At 38.5% G+C, this 10,243-nt stretch overlaps 1 protein-coding gene across 4 annotated transcripts in view; it reads right to left on the minus strand.

Moving 5' to 3' along the window:
• Positions 1-590: 590 nt before the first annotated feature.
• DYNC1I1 (dynein, cytoplasmic 1, intermediate chain 1) overlaps positions 591-10,243 on the minus strand; it is a 416,457-nt gene continuing 406,804 nt past the window's right edge. For 3 of the 4 annotated variants that reach the window (XM_006834268.1, XM_006834267.1, XM_006834265.1), the window contains one exon: positions 593-1,544. In XM_006834268.1, coding sequence (XP_006834331.1) covers positions 1,434-1,544 — 111 coding nt within the window. In that variant the 3' untranslated portion in view covers positions 593-1,433. Of the gene's footprint in view, positions 1,545-10,243 lie in introns of all 4 variants that reach the window. The other variant, XM_006834266.1, reaches the window with a different exon arrangement.

Genomic DNA, 10,243 nt, shown 5'->3' on the forward strand with positions numbered 1-10,243 from the left:
ATGAAATGACCTCTTGAAAAAATTATTAAAGATGTTTATAGACATATTTTTTTAGCCTAATCGTAATAAACATAATTTTTCTGGTGTGACTTAAAAAAATTAAAAGTGTAGAAAAATATTCAGTGTATGTTCATCTTAAACAGTTTTTTTTTTCTTACTCCAGTGTTTAAAATAGTCTTTAGGCAGCGGTGGCTCCAGTGAAGGAGACAAGAGACAGCTTTCCAAAGAACCATGTATATTTCCTCATAAAAATAAAATTTGGAGTCTTGGTTTAAGTCTAGCCAGGTTGCATGCCTATAAATTCAAATGATTAACGTGCTTGGCTGCTAACCAAAAGGCTGGTGGTTCAAGTCCACCCACAGGCACCTTGGAGGAAAGCCCTGGTGATCTGCATCTGAGAAGCAGCCATCAAAAATCCTATGGAAAACAGTTCTCTCCTGACACACAGGGCCTTTCTATGAACAGGAGTAGACTCAACAGTAATTGTTATTGTTATTAAATATGGCTATAATGCATCTCCCTCATCCCATCACAGCAGAATTCTGCGTCAAGCTTTCTTCAAGCAAAGGATTTAGCCACATTGGGTCAGACCTGGTTTGGAACATTTTATTGGCAATACTAGCATCATATTTAGGAACCACAGACTTTTGTCGGAATGTGTTTGCTTGAGTGACAAGTATCAATGGTCAACTATATTTGAAATACTGTTCAAGTACCTAGAAATAATAGGCATTAAAAAATCATTCCTTTCACTGCAACAAACCTTTAAAGATTTCAGGTCCTCAGTGGTACTGGCATACTGGAATTGTTACTTGGAACTTAATGTAACCTCAACGGCAGCAGAGAGACAATGCAGTCCTCTCATTACGCACATGCTGTAGGATCGTTTATTTTAATGCTTTCAAATAAATACATTCCATGCAGCACACCACAATAAATAAGGAGCAGCAATGTTCTTATAGTAAATCCATTCAGAATGTGAGTCACCATGTGAAACACCACATCTCAAGTCTTTGGCCCTGTACCCTATCATGAAGCCCAGCACATCTGCACCTAATCATATCTGGCTTCATATGGATTTAATAGGACTATGCCATAAGTGCATGTAAGCACAAACTTAACCAGAGGTTTCCAGCTATTAAATACAGCTACTAAGTAGTTAAAAGGCAACAACTAAACCCATAAAGGTTTCCCCCCTCATTTTTGAGACAGAAAAGATAGAAATGTTCTGGTGACTTTCAGGTGGAGAGCACAACAGGATTAATTTGGAACATTTGCAGCAACGCTGGTACCACATGGCACCCGAAATGTCACAGCAATACTGATACTAAATGGAGAATGAATGAGGATCTAAGCAAACATGAGGACTGCGAATGCTGAGCTCTAGGACCTGGAAGATGGGGCTTAGGCTTGGATGAGGCAGCTGGTTTCCACTATGCGGCTAACTCAACCGTGCCTTCCTCCTCACTATCAGCTCTGTTGGCACGAATCTCCACCAGGGTCCTGGCAAATCGGGTCCACTCATCGTTGTGGGGAACTGCAAGCTGCAAAGCGAATCAATGGAGAAAAGGTGAATAAGGAAAGTATCTTTGACGTCTGAAAGCCCCAAAGCCCGCATGACGCTGCTTCTCACAGACTTGGAATGTAAACAAAATATTTTTCCTCTTTGAATCAGTTAGGTCCCCAGAATGTAGCTCTTGGAAGAAACATCACTTATTGTGATTTACAGAATTCTTACCTCTTGTGCAAATGATACAATTAAAATGGCCACGATAAGTGCTGTCAGTAATGAAAATTCCTAAGACCAGATTTACAGTGAACACAGCAAATTAAAACTGCAACATTGATCAAGGTTTTCAAATACTTGTATTTTTTTCTTTCTAGTCAATGCTATTGATCCTTTATCTGAAGTGTTGCTAATGTAAGTGGCAAGTGTGTATCTTACATATGCAAAGAAATCTGACTAATATTAAGGAATACGTAGGTCTTTTCACACTGATACCTATGAATAATACCTATGAACAAACATAATAGTAACTAACATCAAGAGATCTGTTCTAGATCCTTTACATGTATTAATTCATGTACCGTTATGATTTCTATTGTATAGAAGATATTAATCAAGGCTTGTAGTTGTTGTTAGGTGCAGTCAGGCCAGTTCCTACTCACAGCAACTCAGTGTACAACAGAGCTAAACACAGCCCTGTCCCAGGGACAGCCTCACAATCTTTCCTAGGTGTGATCCCAATTTTCCAGCCACTGCCACAGTCCATCTCTGTTTTGTTGACTCTCTACCTTTACCGAACATGATGTCCTTCTCTAGGGATTGGTTTTCTTGATAACATGTCCAAAGTATGCCATTCTTGCTTCTAAGGAGTATTCTGGCTGTATTTTGTCGAAGATAGATTTATTTGTTTTTCTGGTAGTTCATGATATATTCAATGTTCTTCAGTGCCACCATAATTTAAAGGAATCAATTCTTCTTGTTGTTAAGTGCTGTCGAGTTGGTTCCAACTCAGACGATCTTATATAGGATTTCTGAGGTGCCACTGGTGGGTTTGAGCCGCCAACTTAATGGTTAGCAGTCCAGTGCATATCCTATAGAACCACAGCTGTTCCTTTTTCAGTGTCCAGCTTTTGCACATAAATAAGGGAACTGATAATACCATGGCTTGGGTCAGGTGCATCTTCTATCCTCAAAATGGCATCTTTACTTTTAGCACTTTGAAGAGATATTTTATAGCAGACTTACTCAATGCAGTATGTTATTTGATTTCTTTCAAAAGTTGGTTGTCAGGCCCTCTTTTCAGGCGGCCTTAGCCTGAAAGCTCTGCTGAAACCTGTCTTTCCTGGGTGGCCCTGATGACACTTGAAATATCAGTGGCATATCTTCAACCTGCAAATTACCATGGTACTACGAACTGACAGATGAGTGGTTGAAATGAGGAATAACCGAAAACTAAGCCCACGGCCATGGTGTGTTGACTCACAGCAACCCTATAGAGTAAAGTAGAATGGTCCTTTTTGTTTTCTGAGACTGTAAATTTTAATGGGAGCAGACAGCCTCATCTTTTTCTTGTGGAGTGGCTGATGAGTTCGAACTGCTGACCTTGTGGTTAGTAGCCTAATGAGTAACCCAGTATGCCACTTGTTGTTAACGTGCCATCGAGTTGGTTCCGATTCATAGCGATCCTGTATAGGGTTTCCAAGGAGTGGCTGGTGAATTTGAACTGCTGACCTTGTGGTCCAGTGATTATCCATTAGGAGTCCTTTATCTAGGTGTTGTTGTTGCTGGTAAGTGCCGTCGAGTCAGTTCCAAACCATAGCGACCCTGTATAGGGTTTCCTAGAAGCAGCCGGTGAGCTTGAACTACCGACCTTGAGGTTCAAACCAACTTGCTGTCTAGTGCATTAACCCATGGCACCATACCAGGATGTAGAAAGATTAACTAATCTTACCAAGGTTACACAATTAGTAAATGCCAGTGCCATGCAATCTGATTCTAGCATTTGCATCCTTAGCTAGCACGCAATACTGATTTTCCAAAAAAAGGCTGTTGTTGTTAAGTGCCACTGAGTTGGTTTCAACGCATATCCACCTTGTTTCCAAGGTTTCCAAGGAGTGGCTGTTGGGTTTGAACTACCAACCTTGCAGTTAGTAATACAGGGTTTATCCTACAGTGCCACACCAGAGGGGAGACTTAAAAATTTCCCAAATACTATCTTCTTTTGTGTCCAATTCAACAAACAGGACATTAACCCCACTCCCACCCAACACATAATAATACTTGTATGAATTTTCATTAGCTGTTCTATATGATTTCTTTGGGTAACATCCAAAAATGAATTGTTTAAAGATAATATGCAAATGTTTAGAATAGAAAAGAGAATTATTTGAACATGAGAAACAGGACTGAGTAGAAGTATGAATAATTTTCCTACAGAATAAAGTTGATTTAGGCTTTAGAGCTATTTTCTTGGAGGATTACTCTATAAAATACTGAAATCCATTTATAGGTTACTAGGGCTACAAATGCCATCCACATAGTCCATAAATATTAAGAAAATATTCATCACAATCAATATTTATTTTTAAAAAATTTTTTAAATGAAGCAAGTAAATATAAGCTTTGTGAACATTTTTACAGGTGTAAAATTACTCACTAACCAGAGCCATATGATTAGAACTTTTGATTTTATTACAAGAGATCATCTTTCCAGATAGTATCTGTCCAAGATGGAGTCCTGTATGGTGCTGTGGCCTAATGGTGCTGGACTGCAAAGCTGGTTTGAACCACAAGGTCGGCGGTTCAAGTTTACCAGCCATTCCTCAGAAACCCTATACAGGGTTCATTATGGGTTGGAACCAACTCAACAACAAGAATCTATCCAAGACTACATTATCATCCTATGAAGGAAATGCATAGATCAGTGTTCTAGTAGCAAAAATAAGTCAAATGAATCTCCCCATTGAGTCAATTCCGACTCACAGCTGCCCTATAGCACATAGTAGAACTGTAGGGTTTCCAAGGCAGTAATCTCTACAGGAACAGACTGCCATTTTTCCAGCAGAGCAGCTGTGGGCTTTGATTCTTTCGGTTAGCAGCCAGGAATTGAACACTGAACCGTTACAGGCACTGCTGCTGAGTCAATTCGGATTCATAGCAACCTATAGGGCAGAGGGGAACTGCTCCATTGGTTTCCTGAGATTAATCTTTCTGGAAGAGATTGTCCTAACTTTCTCCTGTGGAGAGGCTGGTGAGTTTGGGTGACTGACCTTAAGGCTAGCAGGCCTACACTTAACACTGTGACAATTGGGTTCCCCAAACCCATTGCCATCAAGTAGATTCCAGTTCACAGTGACTGAAATTAAACAATTGAACAATTTAATTCTGGAAATGATGTACAGCCGAGGGGAGTAACTTCTCAGACTTATTTTTGAGCAATGTAGTACCAGTAAGAATTCTCATTTAGTCATCTAAAAATGAATTCTGGAGTTGTTAAATATTACCTTATTTATTAAAATGATACTAAGTATCTTTTTAGACGACATAAATTCACAATAATATCGGATGATGCCGTTACTCCTTTGCTCAATCCATTTTTCTCTACTTTAAGCTCTTTTCTGATGGTCTCCTATTTTTCATTTTTTCTCTTCAATCTTAGAAAATACTGCAATTGGGAAATGAGACTCCCAAAGTAAATGATACAAAAGAGCTGACCAAAAGCATAAGCAGTGAAGGGTTGGGATCATGTTTATCTGAAAGAATAGGTCCACCATTCTCTTCCTCCTCTGAGCCCTGACAAGTCCATCCAAGTACACACAAGAGAAAGTCAGGAAGAGACTCGTGTACAATTACAAAAGCCCAATCATGACTGCACCCTTACAACTTGGAAATTTAATGTTATCTTTTCTTTTTTCTGTACGGTTATCCCTCCCTTTTGAAAGTTCTATTTGTACCACTTCAGTTTTTCAAAAGACCGACATTAGTACTGGTTTTCATTTTTTGAAAGAAATCCAAAGAGGATTTCCACTTTTACTAAAAGAGGCAAAACAATAAAACTAACATTTAGCATTTGTTTTGCAGCAAGCCGTAAAAGCTACAGCACGCATCCCTGAATAGCAAGATAGGTGAGATGCCATGTTCCCTCCTCTGGCACTTAACTCAGTATCTCAGCATCAAGCCATCAGTTTTGAATTGTGTCTGTGAATGCGAATATGTTAGTGTTATATTTTAAGTTTCATGTGCTATTTAATATAATTTTGGTAGGTTATTTTTGGGTCTGGGAAGATTAAAATGATTTTGCCATATACGTTAATAATAATTGCTTCTTTGCTTTATCCCATTTTTGTTTACAAAAGTTTTCATCTGAATACTCTACTTTTGGGAGAACTGCATAAGGTGAAAATGAAGCTAGAACACCCTTTGTAAATAACTTTGTTGTTTGTTGTTAAGAGCCATCCAGTTGGTTCCAACTCATAGCGACCCTTTATAGGATTCCAAGGAGTGAATGGTGAGCTTGAATTGCTGACCTTGTGGTTCAAACCTACCTTGAAGTCCAGCGCATTAACCCACAGTGCCACACCTGGAAAAAGTCCAATCTTACTAGCAACATTTAGCATATTGCTCACAAAGAGCTGAGTTTGGCTCTGAAACATAAAATGATTATTATTGGTTTGTTGTTGTTGTTGTTAAGTGCCATTAAGCTGGTTCTGACTCATAGCAACCCTGTATAGTGTTTCCAAGGAGTGGCTGGTGGGTTGAACCGCCACCACTGTGGCTCAAACAGAGCTGGTTGTCAAGCACATGATCCCGTAGTGCCAGTGGTCCAAAAGTAAGCTAATATAGGATTACCAGTGCTGTCCATAATGTTTTATAGGCTTTCCTGTGTGGCAGAAATGGTTTGTACTTGACTCCTAACCAAAGGTTGGTGGTTTGAATCTACCCAGTGGTTCTGTGTAAGAAAGACTTGACAACTATTTCCCTAAGACTGTTAGCATGTGTTGTTATCATATGTCGTGATCAATTCCAACTCATAGCGACCCTCTATGTCAGGGGAAAACTGCCCATAGGGTTGGTAAACTGTAATCTTTACCGAAGCAGATTGCTAGGTGTTTTCTCTCATAAAACAAGCGGAGGTTAGAATTCCTTCCATTTTACTTAGCAGCCAACTACTTCACCACCACACCAACATGGCTCCTTTTACGGCCCCTGAAAAACCTCTGACACCTATGTGGCTGCTGCGAGGCAGAAGCAACTTAAAAGCAGCAAGTTTAGTTTTCGGTTATTTATTGGTTTACAGAGATATTTAGAAATAATGTAATAAAATGAGAAAATAGGTAAATATGTTTGTATAATGTCATGTAGTAGTAATGGCACGACTTAAGAAACAACCTTAGTAAAGATTATGCAATATTAAGGTTTGGAGCTCTCCTGGTAGCATAGTGGTTACGAATCGGGCTGCAAACCTTAAGGTCAGCGGTTCGAAACTACCAGCCACTCCGCGGGAAAAAGATGAGGCTTTCTACTCCCGTAAAGATTTACACCCTCGGAAACCCTGTACAGGGTCGCTATGGGTCAGAACCGACTCGACGGCACTTAACAACAACAAGAAGGTTTAAACAAGTGCTTAAATAGAGTTTAAGGATTGAGTATCATTTACAATATGTGAAATTGCACATGTAGTTTTTCAAAAGTGAATTTCATCAAATTGAAGTGTATTTGATGAGCATTCAGACAAAATAACCTCACATGAAACTATACTTGACCTTTTCTATGGATGTGGGAGTAATAGTACCGTAAGACCAACATTTGCCCTTAAAAATACAGATTCGTTCTCACAAAAGATTTCACACTATTCTATCTTTTCATCTTTTTTAACTTTTCATTGTGAATTGAGTGAAGGTTTACAAAACAGATGATCAATTTTACATTTAACAAATCATATACTTTGTTTTATCTTAATGATGACGATCCCATTCAAATAAAAGTGCTTTCCCCACTTCCTCCCTGTGGCTCTTAGTTTGATTCCCCCTTCCTTCCCATCTTTTCTCAACTTTGTCCTTAGGGAGATGCTGCCCTTTGGATCTTGAATAAATTGACCATAGCATAGCATACCTTACTAGTGTTGCTGTTCCCCATGTATACCTATCTACTGTTTGGCTGAAAATTGGTCCATGAGGGTTTGCTCCATTGCAGAACTGGTCAAGGGCTATAGGCATGGATTCCTCCAGTTACTGGTCTTTCTGACCAGTAAGCCCAGTCTTCTTTTTATAATTTTGAGTTTTGTTCTACATTGTCTCTTACTCTATCCAGGACCTTCTAATATGATCCCTTCAAGAGCAGTATTCTAACACATCTTGATTCCTTTTTGATCTTCTAAAATTTTATTCTTTTGGGGAAATATTAGAAGATTTGTTGCTGTTGTTAATTTTTTTTTTTTTGCAGAGCATTTTCCTTTCTTGGTGTGAGTGTCATGGATTCAAATCCAAGTCATAGGAACTGTAAAGGGTTTTCAAGGCTGTAAATCTTTGCGGGAGTAGAAATCCTCATCTTTCTCCCTGGAAGGCTCAAACCACCAACCTTATCATACAGCGGTACCATGCTTCCCCATTTTTCTCTCTAGAATACTGCAAATTTAATAGAACAACTATTAATCAACTTTAGTTTTAGCGTAGTACATGATGAAAACACAAATGCTTCTAGAAACTTAGAATATATTTACTCACCTCATCCTATTGACTATAAAAATAACCCAAGATGATTGTGATGTTAGATTTAGAAGGTGAACTGCAGACTGCCCATTTTTAGAATTCAACATCACCATCAGGAAGCATTTTAAGTATAATCTTAGCTTGAATGTGTGAATGTGTATTCACAGGCTGTTTCCATACCCAAAGTAATAGTTTTTGACATCTGAATTCCTTGTTGAAGACCAAGCAGGTTTCCTTAGAAACAAGAAGGTCATTCTTTTTACTTTATAAGTATTGATGCGTATGGCGGTAAACAGCATCCATGTGGACAGAACTGTCCTTCTCATCTCTGATATAGTCCAAGGCTTTTTTCATCGGGAAAACTCTAGTAAGAAATGCCTAGAAATGTGGATCACAAGCACAATGGCATCGGAGACTTCCTCCAAGAGACTTTTAAATCTAAATTATAGAAAAAAAATCTTTGTGCAAGCTTCATAGTTAAAGAATAAGACTGCTTTCAGGTTCTTCTATCTGGCATACAAGTTTATTCAATAGACTCTAAATCAGCTCTGGTTGAGCACCAAGTACTGAGTTAGGGGTTAAAGATACAGCAGTCAATTCTTCTGGCTTAAGAAAATTATGAAATGTGGATACAATTAATTAACATAATTTCTAAGGGCAAAATATATGAATACTGACTTTTTATTTTTTTAGTTCTTTGATGTTTGAAAAATGAGGAGCCTAAAATTGACTTTCTTACAATGACAACGCCAACATTTCCTGGAATATGTTGTGTGTCAGACAAGTAGAAGCTGTACAAATAACACGTGCATCACAACGCCTCAGCATCTTTTCAAGTTTTCAGCAAGACATTAAAATCTAATGCATTGCCATGGATTTTTTTCCCCCTGAAAATAATGGTTTGGAATAATTTCTAGGAAATTTACATTAGTGATAGGAAAAATATTCATAAATTTCTAATGGTGATGAATAATTTCAATCAATTAAAAATCTGTGAGAAGCGATGTGAAGAAAATAGTTAACCTACTTAAATCAAAGGAACACCAGGAAGAAGACTCGTAAAACTTGCCCAGTACTGTCCTGAATCAGAGTGGATTTGGAAACACACTCTGCCTTAAAATTCATCCACTGAATGGGGTACCACAGAACAGGCAAAACTCAGATTCTCCTACTATGTTGTATTCACAGCTCATCCATATCCAGTCCACTCCCAGAGCAACAACATTTAAATTACGGTTCCTGAGATGATAAAATCTTAACTCGGAAAGGGATCACCTTTTAGAGATATGGTATGGCCCTATTTTTACAGCTGAGGGAACAAAGACCAAATATAGTTACTGAGGTAACAATCTGGTCATAAAAAGGAGGTAAAATGAACTTTGGATTTAGACAGGAGACTTAAGACCTGGTCTCATTTTGACACCTGGCAATGGCCAGGCACTTAACCTTTCCTAGCTTCCCTTGTAAAATGGAGATGATGATGTCTGATCCATTTATCAACAGGGATGTGAAGGAGGTGAGATAGGTCTCCTAAGTGAACAAAGTATTAGGACTTCTTCATGCAACAGTCATACATGCTTTTTCTTAAAATTGTCACTTAAATTGAACATGTTCTTAAAAATATGTGGCATACATATCCATTCTACAGAATTTTTGTGTGTTTCTTAGAAAATGTTTTAAAAAGAGTTAATTCCGGTGATTGTTCTGTGAGAATGTCCAGGAAAAAGGCACAACCCTCTCTGTAACAGCGAGTACAGTACAAGGAGCTAAATGATTTGCCAAAGACCATGAACATTCACAGCTTAGTGTGGGGCAGCCAGACGGCCTCACCCCCTAAAGAAATGCCAGCATACCATGGCAGACAGGTAATGTGTTTTGAATTACCTGCTAGGAGAGTCTAAAGATTGTTTTTCATCTTCTAAGGTTCTTGAGAGACAAAAGGTCAAAACCAAAAAAAGCAAAAGTGCAAACATGGTGGAAAATTCATGAATATTTGTAACAGTTCCATAACCACTCCCCCCCACCCCCC

This window comes from Chrysochloris asiatica, unplaced genomic scaffold (assembly GCF_000296735.1).
Source record: "Chrysochloris asiatica unplaced genomic scaffold, ChrAsi1.0 scaffold00010, whole genome shotgun sequence".
NCBI classification, from domain to species: Eukaryota; Metazoa; Chordata; class Mammalia; order Afrosoricida; family Chrysochloridae; genus Chrysochloris; species Chrysochloris asiatica.